The 18,752-nt window shown below is 35.0% G+C and overlaps 1 protein-coding gene across 1 annotated transcript in view; it reads right to left on the minus strand.

Annotated features, from left to right (window-relative positions):
* Window positions 1-10,283: 10,283 nt before the first annotated feature.
* Ptprq (protein tyrosine phosphatase receptor type Q) overlaps window positions 10,284-18,752 on the minus strand; it is a 170,224-nt gene continuing 161,755 nt past the window's right edge. The window contains exons 40-46 of the mRNA XM_042698841.1: window positions 18,635-18,711; window positions 17,466-17,600; window positions 17,115-17,240; window positions 16,231-16,379; window positions 15,540-15,675; window positions 10,880-11,003; window positions 10,284-10,641 (exon numbers count right to left, since the gene is read on the minus strand). Of these exons, the coding sequence (XP_042554775.1) occupies window positions 10,604-10,641; window positions 10,880-11,003; window positions 15,540-15,675; window positions 16,231-16,379; window positions 17,115-17,240; window positions 17,466-17,600; window positions 18,635-18,711 (785 nt within the window). The 3' untranslated portion in view covers window positions 10,284-10,603. The remainder of the gene's footprint in view (window positions 10,642-10,879; window positions 11,004-15,539; window positions 15,676-16,230; window positions 16,380-17,114; window positions 17,241-17,465; window positions 17,601-18,634; window positions 18,712-18,752) is intronic.

The following is an 18,752-nucleotide window of genomic DNA, read 5'->3' on the forward strand; positions in this document are numbered from 1 at the left end:
AAAGGTTTTAGGGTAAAATACATCTTCCTTTTAATGGCTTACGACTTTGAAAGCAAAATGTGGTAGAGAAGAGCACCGGAATGACAGGAACTTTGGGAGCACTTGATGTTGTCTTCTATCTGCTCACACTTCAAAGTTCATGACTGTAAGAAAATACTCACAGACTATTTGTGGCATATGGACCATCACCTTGGACCAATTTTTCACAACTGCCTTTTTCCACATGGCTCAGATTAATTACAGTAGCTGCCTCTGTGATTATACCTTAGCAGTTATCACATTTCCCTACAATGATTATTTCTTCAAATACCCACTGCATAGCTATGGGGGTGGAATTATAGACCAATGGGTTTCAAGGACAGAAGGCTAAAACAGATACTATGCAATCTTTAGGCATGAGTGAAGGAACACAATAATTATTAAAACATTCATTTTCCTTTAAGTATTCATTTCACCCCATACTATTCCTAAGAAGGGTTCATGTCCGTTGAGAAATCTACATTCTACATTTAAAGTGAAAGACCAACTGTAAGTATATTTTATATTGTTACAACAAAATAATGGATGGTGGATGATAAAGAAAAATAATTTCATTTAGCTGACAACTCTGATGGCTGAAAGATCCACACAGTATGATATCAGCATCCTGGCAAAGCACTCCTAGTGGGGTCACAACGTAATACAGTGGGAAGGAAACAGACTGTGTAGAGTGGGCCAGCCACATGGGGGCGGAATCACGTCCTAATGTCTCCTTCTCATGACAGCTATTCTACATGTGGGGAGACCTAGACACTTCTAGAGACAGGCATCAGTACCTTCCAAGGGTGGCAGCCCATGACCTAATCATTTACAACAAGCCTCCGCTTCCCCTCCCTCCCTCCCTCCCTCCCTCCCTCCCTCCCTCCCTCCCTTCCTTCCTTCCTTCCTTCCTTCCTTCCTTCCTTCCTTCCTTCCTTCCTTCCTTCCTTCCTTTCTCTCTCTTTCTCTCTCCTCTTTCTTTCTTCCTTCCTTCCTTTCTTTCTTTCTTGCTTGCTTGCTATTCTTTCTTTCTCTTTCTCCCTTCCTCCCTTCCTCCCTTCTTCCCTTCCCTCCTTGCTTGCTTTCTTTTTGGTGCTGGTACTGGAGATTGAATTCAGGACCTGGGCTCTGTCCCAGCAGCTTTACTCAAGGCGAGGGCTCTGCCACTTGAGCCACAGCATCATTTCCAGCATTTTTTGTGGTTAGTTGGAGATAAGAGTCTCATGGACTTTTCCTGCCTGGGGGAGCTTCCAACAATAGACTCACGTCGCAGCCTCCTGAATAGACAGGGAGGGGCATGAGCCACCTGTGCCAGGCTATGGCTCTGTCTGTTAAATTTTCTAGCACATCAAAACTTCCACACAAGGACCTTAGCTTCCAGTATAGGAAAGCTCAGAGAGACATATCATCTTCAAACCATTGCTCAAGTATACAGAAAGTGAATCAATTCCCTTAATTTTTGTTATACAAAAATTTCTTATTGGAATTAAAGTTGAATAAAGTTGTCTCCAATTGCATTGTTTCTTTTTGGTTTAGAAGTCTACACAAATGTCATGTTTCTTGGTGGATCATCACTTACATTATTAGATTATGAACACTGAGAGTTAAAGTCCAAACTATTTTATATTATCAGTGTCCACCACTAGGTTATGTGGCATATCATTTAAAGGTCAAGTAATGGATTTCTGTTTACCAGAGCTAAATGTATCCAGTATATATAGCCCATTAAAATAGTTATGTAACTTTTTCTTTTAGGATTTGTCTTAGAATATGAGGAAATTGAAAAATATTTAACATAACTTTTAAAAAATAATGTGACCAACTTCATGGAAAGAATATAAAGTAATGGTCCACCAAGCAGAACAGGACTTTCCTTTCGACTAATTTAATTCAGCAATTTTGCTATTGAATTCATTTATGAAATACTTTTATAAATTTCACATAATTCTAGTTTAAGTGTGGAAAGCAAAATGATCAGATTTATTTTTGAACAGTGCCCATACATCTGCCAATTATCTTATTAGGTGATTTGTTTAAAGCCTTGATTAATTTCTTTTGGTGACAATGGTGAGAAGACTTGTTAGTTATAGTTGTCCTTAGGTAATAGAATTATGAGGAGTGGAACTTAATTTTACTTGTGGCAGATGCTTGCCATCCATGGATACATATGGTCCCAAGGAGAACAGAATTTAAAAACAAAAGAACAAAGGAAAACATGGATGCTCGGGGTACGGATTTTCATATACTCCCGTGTAGTGCTTGACTCATTTTCTCCAAATGCAACATCATTTCTGCTAAAGACATGATGCTCTTCAACAAGCTAAAAGTTTTGCTTAATCACTTAAGCACCTCTACTTTTACTTTGCTTTGGGGAGGGAGATTTTTTTTTAATACAAAATTAAGGGCAAGGAAACAGATCACAAGCAGATCACACAACATTGATAACATGGAATGACTGAGAGTTTCTCCAAGTCAAATTGTGTAGTAATACACACAGAATCTTACGTTTGTGTTGTTGATACTTCATTTTTTAACTGTACTTAATTAAAATTGTGTTTAATAATCTGTGACTCAGGTGGGTTAACTGAACTATTTTTAGTTTTTTTGGTCTGTTACATAAAATTCCTTACGTAATATTCTACTTTTATAATAAAAATGAAACATGTCATTCAAGAATATAAGTGTAAAAAATATAAATATCAGCTTATGTTGAACTAGCATATCTGGTAAATAAAACAGAATCTTAGTTTTAAGGGCCATGAAGTAAGGTGTGCCCAACTTCTGTAGTAAAGTATCTTAGATAGTGACACCAAAAAGTAGAAAAGGAATAGATCTTACATTATAGGCTTAAAAAAATTCTTCCCAGAAATTTGGAGTATGTCTGAACAATAGTTGAAAGAGCTGAAATGGCTCTTGGTATACAGAGACAAAGATTATAGGAGCAGGAACTAGGTAGCTTGCTCCAAATAATGAGTATTACTGAATACATTCAGTAATATTAAGAACATCTAGAAAAAGCTAAATCAAGATACAATAAAAATGTTAAATTGGGTTGGGAAGGTGGCTCAGTGGTAAAGCGCTTGCCTTGCATGCCTGAGGCCCTGGGTTCGATTCCTCAGCACCACATAAGCGAAAAAGAAAAAAGCCGGAAGTGGCGCTGTGGCTCAAGTGGTAGAGGGCTAGCCTTGAGCTGAAGAGCTGAGGGACAGCGCCCAGGCCCAGAGTTCAGACCCCACGACCAAAAAAAAAAAAAAAAAAAGTTAAAGAGTTTACCTAAGCAAATGGTAATTATGAATTGGAAAGCATGAAAAAGAAATTGCATTTGAACTCTATTGAAGAAATAGGTTTTATGGAATACATAAGCAAAGACAAAGGAAAACTTGATGGGTTACAGTGGCACAGTTGCTATCTTTTAGTCTGCTCCATTGGGAATCTCCTAGTTAGATACATTTGCTGGAAGAGTGAGATTTGTTGGGCTCAAATTTTGTTGTTTTTTTTTCAATAGTGGCATTTATAAAACATAGCCAAAGTTTTACCTGTGTTTGCAATGCAAACAAATTTAAGTGTCTTTCAAACCCAACTGATTCTCTCCACTCAGAGATTTTTTTTACATTTGATGTTCAATTTATTTATTTTATTTCTTTATTCAATTTCTTTATTTATTTTATGTTATTTTAACTTCAAATTGTAATAGACAATATTATAGGCTACTTTTTTTGTTTTATTAAACTTGTAGAGCTGGGGAGTTAAGTTACTAAAAGCAATCTAATGTTTTAAACTTCAGGCAGGCTTTGTTTCTGGGACAAGTAATATTTGAACCCTTTTAAATTGTAGAGAAAATTCAAATGTCTGGCATTGAGGTCAAATGACCCAATGGACACTAGAAGCTATGTAAACTATTGTCCTGAAAAGTTAAACGCAGATAGACTAAAGGCATAAAACTATCCATTATCTCCAAAATCCATTTTGGTTTCCGGTGAAAATATTAATCTTAAATGATTTTCTTACTAACAGCCAAATTCCCTACCATCATTCATTTAATTATTTATCCTTTTTTTTCCCCACTCACTATTAGACTCTAACAACGTGGTCTTTATTTCTATTTTCTTTATTATTGTTTTGATTAGTAGCGATATATTTTGGGTGCCTTATTTTGATGGCTTTTCTGCCTCTAAATCTCCCTAGCGTACTAGTTACATAACAGATTTGTCCATTCACTCATTCCATTGGCATTTAATTAGTGCTCTGGCATTATCTAACATCTAATTATCTGTCATCTACTATCTATTAATCATCTATCTATCTCTATGAATCATCTCTCTAACTATCCATTGGCTACCACCAACCTGTCTGTAGATATACAGATAGAGGAGAGATTTTGACCTTGCTTGTGTCTCTGCCTTTCCTGAGGAAATGAGCCACCACTGGTCTAGCTAGCGAGTAGAAAACTACTTCCCAGTGGTGCACTTCTCTGTGAATTGCTACACTTGGATATACACAGTGTCAGTTCCTGGACTCTCTTTAGCTTTGTTTCACCTGCCTGTTATGTTACCTTTAACCAGCCTGCTCTCAAGTGTCCTGCTAGCCTGGTTTACCACCTGTTTCTTATTACTGTACTCTCTGGACCGGCTGGCAGCTAAGTCCAGACCTGCTTTGCGTCTCTAGCGCCTGCTTCACTCTGAGCAATATCTGGTTCCAGAATATCTTGAAACTTCCTTACCCTATCTTCTGAGTCAAATTACTTTTGATGAGGTATATTTCCCCCAAAAACGCTTAAGACAATCCAATTTCTGTCTCCTTAATAAGTAATCATAATATAGACTAATGTGTTCATTTCTTTATTCACTGTTTAATTTTTAGCATATCTAACAATGTGCTAATATGCTGCAAATTTTAAAATAAAGATTGTAAATGCATTTTAAATCCTGTGTATTCCTCTGATTCCACTGCAACATTTCTCCCTACTTGCCCTGTTCCACTCTTGGAGAAACTATAATTCTTCCTATTCACAATTTTGTATTTTCCCAGTAGAAGATGTATTTGTAATTATTTTTTGCATTAAAAATATTTTATGTACATAGCTTTTGACCTTTTCTGTTTGTCCGGTAAGATTATCCTAGACATATACTAGTTATTGCAAATAAGGGAAACCAAGGGACCTATATTTCTTTGGGTCAAGATTACTTCAGTTAACATATTTTTTTTCCAAGTCTTTCCATTTCCTATCAAATGGGACAGTGTTATTCTTTCTGATGGAGGCATAGAATTCCATTTTCTTGATCCATTCATCTGCTGAGGGGCATCTGGGGGTAGTTCCTTATCTTAACTGTGCTGAATAATGCTGCTATAAACATAGTTTTGACCTTATAAAACGGTGCTAAGCAAAATGAACCCCAAGATATGGACACAAGAGGCTTTTTTTCTTTGTTGCTGTTGTTTTTAATATTCTAGGTGATTTTTTTTGTTTCTTTTGTATGTTCTTTCCCTATGGTACCCTGTTGTCACTGTATTTGATTCTGGTGCCCTGCATCTTGTATATACATTTTTCTAATTTGGGGAGGGGAAAGGAAATAACAAAATGCTGAAAAAAGGATACAGGTTGACCCATTGTAACAATGAGGCCTACAAGACACTATGTTGAGAACAAACTTTAGAACTTCGGGGTTGGGGGGAGGGAGGTGTTGGGGAGGAGAGGAAGGAAGGGATAGTAGGGGAAAACAAAGGATGGGTTAATACTGCTCAATAAGAAGTGTACTCATTACCTTACTCATGTAACTGTAACTCCTCTGTACAGTATCTTTACAATAAAAATATTAAAGAAATAAACAAAACATACGTAAAGCCATAAATTATTTTATAAATGACATACTATAAATGTTTTGAAACTGCTTTTCATCATGCATGATTTTCAATCATCTTTATTGCATGTTTATACAGTTTATATAAAGTAACATGCACTCATTGTATGCATACAATTTAATTCATTTTACATATTAAGATAACTGTGTATGCACATTCCAGCCAAGATAAATAAAATTTTAAGCATTCCCCAAATGTTCCATTATCACCATTTCAACCAGTTCCTCACATACATCCTTCATCCTTCATTTATTTAATATCTATCACAATAGATTATAGTGTGGCATATTGCTGAACTTCATGTGGATGAATTCCTGCATTTTCTCTTTCTGGCTGTCATCTTTAACTCTATTTTTGAGAATTTTCCACTACTTGTATCCATAATTCATTTCTATTGCCAAGTTAGATGTCATTGTCCAAATATGCCTCAACTTGTTTACTATTCTTGCAGATGGTCTTCTGGACTCTCTACGCTTTTGGCTGTTATGAACTAAGCTACTAAGCACCTTCATCCAAGTGCTTTTCTGAAAATATGTTTTCATTTCTCTTCAATAAATGTCTAGGAGTAGTAATACAGGAAGTATGTTAATGTAGTCGTATGTTCAACTTTAGAAGAAATTACCAAAATGTTTTCAAAGTACTATTTTATACTCCCATCTCGATTTGCTCTAGATCCTTGTCAGATAATAGAATTCTCAGTGACATTAATTTAATTTATTCTATTGAGTAGTGCTGGTCATAACTTAAATTTGCATTTTCTTCACAATATCATGAAATCAGGCATAGCTCCCTTTTTCTTGATAGTAGATAAAAGCCTTGAACATTTCATCACTAAAGTTTGGAAGCTCTCTTTATTCATTTTGTGTTTGTTTTTGTTTTTTATTTGTGTTTTTTTTTTTTTTTGGTAATTGCCCTTAGTTTAAGGAAATGAGTTGCCATTTTGATTTCATTTAAGAGGAAATCTTTCCGATTTTAAATTTAGAAGCCCACTGTACTAAAGGTACCAATTAATTTGGAAAGAATTGATAACTTCTATTATAGCCTTGCCCTGGAATATGGTATACTTACCATTTATATAGATGTGTTACATATTTTCTCCAAAACTATACTGCATGTACATTATCTTTTCTGCCTCATTTTCATGGGATTAGCAGGAAGATGATAAATGGCTACTTGGAAATTGGGACATGAAATGATTGCTACTTTTCTTTATAAGGGCCATTTCATAGTACTCAAAGAATATCATTTACGAGAATTACAGATTCCCCTTGTTAATGGTGGCGCATGCCTAAAATAAATGAATCATGGTCCAGATGCAAGGTCAGGGAGAAAGTGAGACCTTATTCTAAAACTACCAAAAATAATAAAAGGACTGAAGATAAGACTCTGTGGTAGAATGCCTGCCCTGTAGTAAATTCAAGGCCCTGTTCTCAAACCTCACTAACGCCGAAAAAAAGAGAAGTCTGCAATTTGCTAAAGTGATTTCCCATTCCAAGAAGACTTTGTCACTAGAATATAAAAATAATGTTGTCATTAGAAACATATTCATTAACAGAAGAGAAGAATGTTTTGTCTTTCATTCTATTAAATTTTCAAAGGATGGTACCATAGGCAATGATACAGAATTCAGATTTAAATTCAATAAAATTTTCTTTGTTTTTTCAATCATATTTTCTTTGTACATACTTTTATTGGTATAAATTTCTATATTCAGCTTAATTCAAAAATCCTTTGAGAATGCTCTTCATCATTTATTTAAAAATACATCAGTGGTCTTATTTGGTAGAAGTCACTATATATTCTATATTTATTTCCTTTTTAGTCCTACCATGTGAAAACTACAGACTGATATGGGACAAAGAACCTATAAATATCACAAAGAACCTCTACAAACCTAAAATGAAATATATTATCTTATTGATATATATTGTTCACCGACCAACCTCAGTAAATGACTATCTTAGGTTTGTGAAGTTTACTTTACTTTTTAAAACATTTTTATACACATAATCTAATCTGTTCCTCAGAAGGTCTTCATGACCAGTTGGATATATTAGACCCAATTCTCCATGGAAACCCTATTCAGAAAGTGAAACCATTTACCACAAATGAATACTTGCACTAAGAAGGCAAGTTATTTTGTTAAGATTATGCTTTATCACCTCTTTGCCATCTTTTTAACCTTTTACTATCACTCAGGTAAGAATTTCAGTCCTCATCAAATTTCTACTTTGAGTTTTCTAAAAGCCCGTGAAAATAGATTTTTAGTCATCACAATTGGAACTTAACAGAAGGCACCGCTGATTTTAGTTTTTAAAATCGAGTGTACCAAAGTATGCACGGCTAATCTTTATGAAGAAGTAAAGTTTAATTAATTTTTAATGAAACATTCATTATACATATAATCAACAAACTAAAAATCCTGCCTGAAAGTGCAGGAGGCAAGTTGAGGTGATGTCCACAGCTGCCCGCCTCCCTGGCGCACCATTCTGCCAGGCTCCAGTTTCATCTGGTTTATATGAAACACATGTTGCTCATTTATTGTACATGTGCTTCAGCTAATTTTGACAAATAGGAGCTGAAAAAATGTTACAGGTGTTCCTTGTTATTTTAATTTGCACTTAGTAGCCACCTATTGAGCATGAGTGTACATGGATAGTTTCACAACATAATAAAGAGAAAATTTAGCTATCATTACTATGTGAGCTTCAGTTACAGTTTCTTGACATAATATAGCTAGTGAGCCAGGCACATGTAACAAGATAATGTGTGTGTGTGTGTGTGTGTGTGTGTGTGTGTGTGTACTGAAAATGAAGTCAATATCCAGAATCTCCCCTGGTTGTGGGGATTCAGTCTAGGACTGAAAGGCATTTGCATCTTAGGCCAGTGTTATATTACCTGTGTGGAGCCAAGTCTTTAAAAAATGTTTCACACAATTTCAGGAAGATGAGTCTGATAAGCATTGTCTTGGAAGAGAAATAATAGTACTATTCTGCTTTATGTAGGCATGTATGCATGCATGTTGGTCAAAAGATAAACATCACTATATATATGTATATATATGTGTGTGTGTGTGTGTGTATCTGATTTAGATATCTGTTCTCTTAGCTTTCCCCACATATTTATTGATTTCCATAACTTTATCTAGAGTAAAATTGGTGGGGAGCTCAGTAAATTTTATTTTAACTTCCTTGCTACAAAACACCAGATATGGATTTTACTCTTTCCCAGGGACTGACTGTGAATATTAAATATAATTTCTTGGATAGTGAATTCTAAGGATAAATCTAGTTTCTCTCTGTGGGTGACTATGTCTTAATTATTTTTAACATAAAATGTATGTCATTATATTATATTCATATATAAAGCATTACTTTTATATTTATATATGCTCTAACACAATTTTATTTACATATTGATATGTAATACAAAATCAAATTAACACTTCAGTATCTCTAAAATCATGATACAAATAAATCACTAAATTTCAGTTTATTGGCCATGACATTTTCTATATGTGTAACCCAGCAGAAATAAGCATAAGATATAGTTCTTATCATAGTAGAATAATTACTGCTACTTATTTTATGACTTAATAGAAATCTGAGACAAATTTACATAGATGAAGTAGTTTGGTATATTATCATTATTGAATAACATAGAGGCTGCTGAAAATTTTTCTTTCTAAACATCTCTAATTTACTACAACCTGGTTAATTTCTTCCTTTTCAGTTTCATCAAATTCTCCCTCATCATCTTTGGGAAATGAGATAAAGATGATTTCATATAACCTGTTCAGAAGTCTCTGTTGGCACCACAGCAACTATCATTTTATAAACTTGCCACACACTACACAGTTTTATTGCTGCTTTTCTCAATTTCTGCTGAGGAAACTTCAAAATAGTTCATATTGGGTTGAACATAAATCTAAAGGGCAAATACTCTAATCATTTACCTACGTCTTTAAATATGCAAAGCACTGTGGCCACCTATGACTGATGATGTATAGATATAAGCAGGTTAGACAGGCACCTTAAACTCCATATGTACAATTAGACCGTTATTTTTTTAATTCCCCCAACACTAAAAACCACAGGGCAATTTAAAATTGCCCTACATTTCCCTAAAGAGCTACTGTGTGTTGTCTAGAGGCTGTATAATCCCTGCAGTGTCAGGGGTGACTGTTCAGCTGTTCAGGATCACGAGATATCTCTACACTCATAAAACAGAGCATTCAAAATGCAGGGACACACATAGAAGTACAGATCATTATGACAGCCTTGGAAGTCATCCACAAGAAACGTCATTTCTCTGAAGGCCAAAATGACCCTACTGAATCAACATTTACAGCTTTGGTTCAAAATCCAATTCAACATGTTGAGAAAAAAATCCATATTGAAATAAAATACCAATGGAATAATTTTATATTTGGCTTATTCTGATAAATGAAATACAGAGGATCTAAAAGAACCCATAGGATGTCTTTTTTTAAACATTTTTACTGAACATTTTTACTGAGTAATATTTATTCTGCATAAGGTAAGTAACTACCCTAAAATAGTAATTTTCTAGAACTGTCCATACAATGGTAAATCCGTTTAGTAAGGCACAGCCAGGGAAGTGTGAAGAATTCCACAAGATTGTATGTTTCAATTCAGAAGCATAAAGGGGTAATTTTGGCCCCTGGGATTTGAAAGTATCTTCCGGCTGTAATCTTTGGTCTGATTTACATGGTGGTTTCTTCCCATTCAAGCTCAACATCACCTAAAACATGAAGTGAGATGTTGCCAGAGATTATTAAAGGTAACTGCTCAAAGGACTGAAATATTCCATGGAAAAACGTATAATCCAGATAAAACTATAATTAATAAAGGAGAAATGAACTTTTTTGACATGTGCACAGACCCATCTACACATTTTAATGTTGTGGTTATTATCAAATTTTAATATCCCTATGATAGGTGGGAAGCTAGTTAATCAGATGCACCTGGTGCCAGCCTACCTTCCATGGCATCCAAAGAGTCCATCTTCTGAAGTGCAGAGTAGTTGACAAAGCAGATGGGCTGGTTACTTCCTTTATTAGATAAGAGATCCAGAATGCACTGGTGCAAGAAAATATATTGTGCCTAGATATCAAAGGAAGAGTAGTTAAACAAATACCACAGTGGAAAACGTTAATGAATTCAACAATGTGAAATAACTAAGTCAGAAACAGAGTTGACCACAGCAGATAAAAGGTTTTATGGCATTTCAAACATAAAGTTCACTGAATTCCTGTGGTTTCCTGTTGCTTTTGTAGAATATCAAGTGTTAATATATTTTTTCCTGCTGTGATTATTCAAAAGTAGCAACTCTTGCTAAATTTGTTCATAAGTCTCCATTTTCCTAATAAATGTAACTGAGTATTTTCTCTTATAAATACTTTTCTTGCTATCATACAGACAACATGCTTACTTTTGAAATCAGTGAAGGGAGCATCTTTATATACTATTGACAATTTTTAAATATAGCAACTCTTCTAATTATCTGGACATCTAATCCACTTAATGTCAACTGTCTGTTTCCAATTTGTCAATACCAGGCAGTTAACTAGTGAAAATCCAAGCATCCAGGTGCTAGTCCAGTACTTTTAATTTTTCACCTGAATGTTTGTGGTAAATAGAGTACCATCTGGATTTTTTATGTTTATTCAATATATTTCAATAGCTCATTAGCATTTCTGAATTTGGATTTTCTGAGAAGTAGTGAAGACTAGAAGCAACTGTGTGCTTTAAATCAGGCTTATTTGTACACATTAAACAAACCTGCATGACATATGCAAATCTGACAACTGATTTAAGTCAAACATCCTCAAAAGCAATATTTTTGGCAGGTTATCTTCCTATTTATTGTGACAATAACTGAAAAGCATTTTGTCTATTTGAATGGTGTTTAGAAATCACTGATTATTATTAGTAATATCTATTTCCTCATGGATAACAAATCATCTCCAAGACCATCTCATCATTATAGTGTCCGCTCTATGAAAGAGCTGCATTTATAGTCAGTGTTACTTACCCATTACATGTTAATAGTGCCCAGCACAGAGTAGTTGTATAATAGTGCTCAGCACAGAGTAGTTGTATAATACATATTTGCTGCTCATTTCATTCTCAGAGCTACCCAAATTTTACCATTTAGGAATGGATGGAAAGCCTGTAGAAGTCACTGGGGGGGGGGCAAGTTTTGCAAGTAAGATGATCAATTTACAAATAAAGGATCAAGTTCCACAATTCAGTTTGGAGAACAAAATGAAATGTTGTCTTAGTACAGTGATAGTAATCATTCTGAAATTGTAAGTTACTTTTTTACAGTAACTCCAAATGAGTATTTTCATCACAACATGAAAGACATTCTTCAAGTTATTTATATTTGTAGATTCCTGTGCTTTTTTAAAAAAATGTTCAGTTAAATTCAAAGTCACATTTGATATATGAAGCATGTGACTCTTCAGATCTCATCCTCTCCATTGGAAAGAATGATGGGTCTGATCTTTGCCAACAGAGTAAGCTGAGCTCCACAGCCAGTCCTGTGGGTTCCAAGGTCTCCCTGCCCTCTGTCTGTATTACTGCTGCCAAGAAGAGTATCTCGTGTCATGTAAAGTCCAATTTCTACTGTGGATTAGCCATCCAAACGCTACCTTAAACTTTTTTAAAACGTTAACTGAAACTTTTCTGATGCTCAATCTCCTCACCTGGGGGTCAAAAGACCTATACTCTGAGATCTAGAGGACAATATAAAATGTGTGACAATAAATTAGACATCCACAAGAGGATAGCTAGTATTTTCTTTCACTGCATGAACGGACATCAATAAGTTTCCAGAAGAATCCAGAGCAGCCACAGGAATCACCGAGATCCATCAGGCACTAGTAGCATTTCAAATATTATGTGAGTGCAGAGCTGCAAGTCCTCTCAAACCTCCTTAACAGAGCTCTCTGCTGAGTGGAGGCCATAGCCCTCTGGCGTCTTTGAGTGGCAGTATATTACAGAGACTGGCTGCCTCCCAGCCCTCAGTGTGGCTTCTGTTGTATGTGTTGAGACATGATCATTTTTCATGGAAACGGGAATCACTCCCCAGTGCAACTGAAGAAAATAAGAAACCATCCTGTGCAAGGCGATGCTAGCTTAATAAAGGCCAGAGCCAAGACACGGTTATTTTCCTGTTTTCCATCATGGGAAAAAGATCATAAGAGTGTAACTTCAGGAAACCAAAACAAATGAAAGAGAGCTCCCGAATACCCAGCTTTCGTTGGGAAGGAATCCAGGAAACTCTTGTGAGACATTTAACTACACATTGGGGCCTGTGCTTTCTCTTGTGGAACACAACAAACTTCTGAAAATATTAACATATCACAAAAAGAAATAGCTCAGAGAGGTTGAAGTCTCACATTGAAAATCAGCAGAACTTGATTCTGAACTCAGTTTTCTGACGGAAACTTTCCTATTTTTCCATCCAACCTGAAATACACTGCTCTGTGACTAGTTAGAAAAGTAGAACATACGAAGTTTGCACCATATACATTGGGTGAAAGAATTAATACATATTCTTCTTGAACATACTCTTCACAAAGTTCAATTCCTCAGTTTTAAGGAATGTCAAATTTATTTCAAGTTACATTATTTGACTCTAGACTCTAGAAGGAAACAATCTACCCCAGCTTTTGTCCTATACCAGACAGATAACTATTAATTTTGCCAAAAGAAATTTTTAACCAAAAATAAGTAAATGATTTTAAAGATAGTCAATAGTTGGCTTGGTACCGAAGACTAAGACCCTTGAAGGATCAGCTGCATGATTTCTGGCTGCCACAGCAAAAAGAAATTGCAATATCCTTCTCCCAAAAATTACTAGGGCGGTGAAACAAACATTCAATCAAATGAGGTAAAAGTAGCTGCAATGTAATCAGATATTGAAGAAAGCCTAGATTGTCTTTTAAAAGTTACAAATAACTTGAAATGATATGTTTTAAATTATTATCAAAATGGAAGAATCTTTCCCCTGCATATATTTTCCTTTTTGAAAATACAAAGCCTTGGCAATGAGTGTTTTTGCTCTGAGGTACTAGGGTTTGAGCTCACACTTACGCTTTTACTACTGAGCCACATCCACAGCTCTAGTTTGATATTTCTGGTTACTTTTTGGATAGGGTCTCACTTCTTGACTGTACATGTTCGTAGGCCACCTCATCTAGCAATTCCTGAGGAGTCTTGTGGACATTTTATCAGGGCTGTCCTGTGACCATAATCCCAACAAGGTAAGCTTCCCAAGTAGCTAGTATTACAGGCATGAGCCACCAAAACCCAGCTACTTAACAAGGTGTCTTAAGTACTAGATTTCTATCTTATTCTCACAATCTTTCATTCCATATTTTGCTTATATTTCATAATTTACATAATTATACAATCTATGCTTTAAAAATACATATTTCTCATGAGAGCTAAGTACTCAAGCACTGTTCCTGAGAAGTCTGATTGGCCTATGGCAACACCTTTCTAAGAGCACTTATGTCCTATGACATACTGGTACAGGCCTGGAGTTCAAAATGGTAAAAGGTTCCATGAAGAAGGAACTTTGGGAAATGACCTAATGGCACTGTATGTATTATCCATACACATTAGCCCAAGAGCTTTAAGTAACTCTGTTTTAGAAGCGGTTTGCTTTTATTTATTTTAGCCCAGAACCCTGTTTCTTCTCCCTATCAGTAATAAGTTCAATGCCACTTACTCTTTTAGAACATACTGTTGAAAGATGCTGTGACAACAGGTCTATGTGTTTGCTACAATACACCCTCTGGATTTGCACAGCATTCAAAATCCACTCAAAAGATACAGATACCATTTTGGCTCCGTCACTTGAATAAAATTACCTTCAATATCACTTACTTTCTTCAAGCATATCTTCCCTACATACAAAGTTCTCGTAAAGTACAAGCAGTAATACCTATGTTGTTGTTTAGTTTTTATTGGCTCTGCTTTACAAATAACCAATTAAACCAGGATTAAATAAGATAAAACACATAGAGGATCTAATGTCGCTCTTAGAGCTGACTAAACAATAGAGGGTTTCTAGATTCACTGCCAATAAACTGTATGCTTTTCTTAATGAAGAAAAATATATCTACTTTATGAATGTTTTTGTCTCCATACCAAAATAATAAAGACTTTCCACTCTGTTAATATGCAGTAATAATCATTACTACTAATACACAATAGAAATAAATATAGACCAATAAAATCCATAGAAACATTGAACAAACATTTTAAAGGTTGGTTTCCCCCCAATTATACCTTTTAGACTACTTATAAATGAAATTGTCTTGTAATTATTTTCTAGGTTTCCCAATGTAGCTACATGATAAACAACAATTACTTTAAGAAATTACTTTCTTCACATATATCAGTAGACATGGTCACTAACAGGACTTCCCAATGACTTCAGTACTGCCATAATCTCTACCAGGTGCCCTCCCCAACAGGTTTACAATGCAGGAAAAAGTGTTCCTGCTATGCAAATCCAGCTTCAAAACCCACTTCCAAGCAAGTGGCTGCTCAAAGATCCTCCCACATGGAAAGTTTAGAGCTATGCAGAGCAGAGGAGTGAGCGTAGGCTGGGGAGCTTACCAGGTTCTGCACCATGCACATTCTCTCACTTCTCAGTTCAGCCACTAGTCCATATATATCCACAAAATCATGGTCATTTATATGCTGTGTCAGGTGATCCAGAGCAATAAAAACCCCAGTTCTTCCAACTCCCGCGCTGTAAGAAGGATGAGGTTCCATGACAATGATTCAGTAAAGATTTGTTCATGTTGATGGTGATGAGGAAAATGAGCAAAATTTATTTTGAACCATTTTTTTGTTTATCTGGACTTAGATTTTCTTTGATTTTGTAAATTTTTTGATGGCACTAAGACTGTGATTTAGACAAAGCAAAATGATGCTGAAATGAGTATTAGTAATCTATAAGAAAATGCAACTTGGTATCATGGTAACATTAAGACCTTATTGATAACAATGGGTCAACCTGTATCCTTATTTCAGCATTTTGTTTCCTCCCTGAATTAGAAAAATGTATATACAAGATGCAGGGCACCAGAATCAAATACAGTGAAAACAGGGGTTATACCTTGGGGGAAAAAAAGGAGGGGGTAACAATGCTTGACAGGAAATGTACTCATTATCTTACTCATGTAACTGTAAGCCCTCTGTACAGTATCTTTACAATAAAATATATATATTTAATTTTAAAAGACCTTATTGAGTTTCAGGTTCATTTCTAGCCTTTAGTGGGTTTTAAACCTGTCTTTCTTACCTGCAATGAACGATCATTGGTGTGGTATCATGTGCTCTGCTTGCTCTAACCAGCTTCACAAAGTGAATTAGAGGGGTACTATTTTCAGGAACTCCATGCTCAGGCCAACCAGTGAAGTTACACTGCCGAACAGTCATGAAGTCCCCATGCTAGGCAAAGTGAGATTAATTCGTAATAAAGTTATTTAAGAACTTCTAGGAAGACCAATGCTGTGCTAGCCCTTGATTTGTGATAGGAAAATGACCATTTGCCTAACAGAACAAATTTTGTTTTCTTATTTTTATAAGATTTTTATTATTAGAGTAAAATGAATTTATTTCCCTTATGAGTGATAGCAAAAAAAACTTTGCAAATAGATCTTCAAATAGAGTATTAACACTCGTATAACATGATATAACAGAATAGTTGATTTTGAAATGATGCGGACCTAAAATTTAAATTAATAAAATATAAAATATTAGGTTTTAAGTGTCTAATATATCAAAAATATAGACTGTTTTCTCTGAGACATTTATATAAATAGGTCTCTTCTATTCTATCTCTTAAATAAAAAGAACATCAAAAATTTAAAACTCAGAGATGAGTGACTTGGAAATAAAATAATCCAGTTTCTTCATTAAACAAAACACACCTAAGTCATATAGTTTACTGTTCTTTTTTTTCTTTTCCTGCTTTTTTTTCAATCTAAGAGTTTGATGCTGATATGTAAGTTATGTGATTTAGAATTAAACAGTGACAAAGATAGTCAATTAAAAATGTTCAGAATACAACTGCTGAATATATGGGTATACTTGCAAGGGATAGTCATAGAAATTAATTTTACTTTGGATATTTAGATCATTCACATTACATATCATTTCCTTTTTCCTCTTTCTTTTTTATACCCTTTCAATTTTCAAATCCCTGATGGTCCAGTCTATCTGGATATCTTCCATGAGTTTTGTGATTACTATATCACCAAAGACAGTAACAGGTTTGTTGTCCTCCGGCCAGTACTGATGGCATCTGATCTGTATTTGGAGAAAAATCACAACATGCATTATTGTTGTATTGATTTTCATGACAATTATTGCTACAACGTTAAAACAGCTTTATGGATAGCTATTTTATAGACATTACTGAGGGCTTGTAGTATGAGCTGAAATATATATTATATGTTATATGCATGTATGTTGAAATATATATTAATATAATTATAAAGTCACATTTTGTGAAAGGATTTTCATGTCACTTACCCGTCCTTTTTCAAAACACTGCGTTAACATCACTAATGTCTTTGCTCTGGTTTCCCACACCATTCTCCAAAAATCTCCAACTGTTCCTGGCAATGGGCCTTGAGTGGCAATAAATTCATTGGGACATAGGTAGCCCTAGAAGGATATAATTACATGTACAGCATTAGTAGATTATATTGATATACAGTGTGTGTGTGTGTGTGTGTGTGTGTGTGTGTGTGTGTGTGTGTGTGTTAGCTAGTCCTGGGGTTTGAATTCAGGGCTTGGGCAGTGTCCTTGAGATTTTGTGTTCCAGGCTAGTATTCTACTACTTGAGCCTCAGCTCCATTTCTGGCTTTTTGCTGGTTAATTGGAGATGAAAGTCTCACAGACATTCTTAACAGGATGGCTTCAAACTGCTATATTCAGATCTCTGACTCCTGAGTAACTAGAATTACAGGTATGAGCCACCAATGTTCAATATAGTAATTTTATGGTTTTGATCAATACCTAAAAATACTCTAGTTGTAAAATGATCTTATATTTTAAAATATATTTTATGTTAAATAATAGATACTCAAATTTCCAAAATGTATCATTAGCCTTAAGTCTAAAGTATGATAAAGATTTCTTTGAGAGTAGGTATCAAAAGATGGATAAACAGATGAACTCAGTCATGATTTCAAAGGAAGATGAGGAAGTCTTTAGGATAATCATATTGTAAGGAAAATCAGGAATTTATATGAAACAAATTTATGCTGGGATTATATCATATTGAAACCACTAATAGAGATGGAAGTGGAAATGCCATGAAGACAATTAGACATGCCTGTTTGGAATGTAGGAAGAAGTTCAAAGTTCAGAAATTGAAAGCAAATCAGCATACTGATCTTACTTAATGTCATTAGAATAGATGAGATCTCCAAGAAATCCAGTGAAGAAAGATACAGTAAGTTCAAGAATTGATCTTCAGATAATTGTAAGCTACACAGGAAGGTTAAATAGGAGATCACTGTTTGGCTGGCCCATGGAAAAAGGAAAACCCCATTTTAAAAAATAATGAAAGCAAAAAAGGCTGGTGGCATGGCTCTGATTTTAGAGCAATTGTCTAGCAAAACAAGACCCTGAGTTCAAATCCCAGTATGGCCAAAGAAAATAAATAAGTAGAAAACTTAAAAATAGTAACTTACAGAAACATAGCTGGCATTAATGTAATCTGATCCTGGAATACTTGCATCAGCTGTAAGCTTCACGCGGTTATTATTGTCTAGGAAAAAAACAAAGAATCCACACTAACTGGTCTTTTAA

This window comes from Dipodomys spectabilis, unplaced genomic scaffold, assembly GCF_019054845.1.
Source record: "Dipodomys spectabilis isolate Male_0828 unplaced genomic scaffold, ASM1905484v1 ptg000234l, whole genome shotgun sequence".
NCBI classification, from domain to species: Eukaryota; Metazoa; Chordata; class Mammalia; order Rodentia; family Heteromyidae; genus Dipodomys; species Dipodomys spectabilis.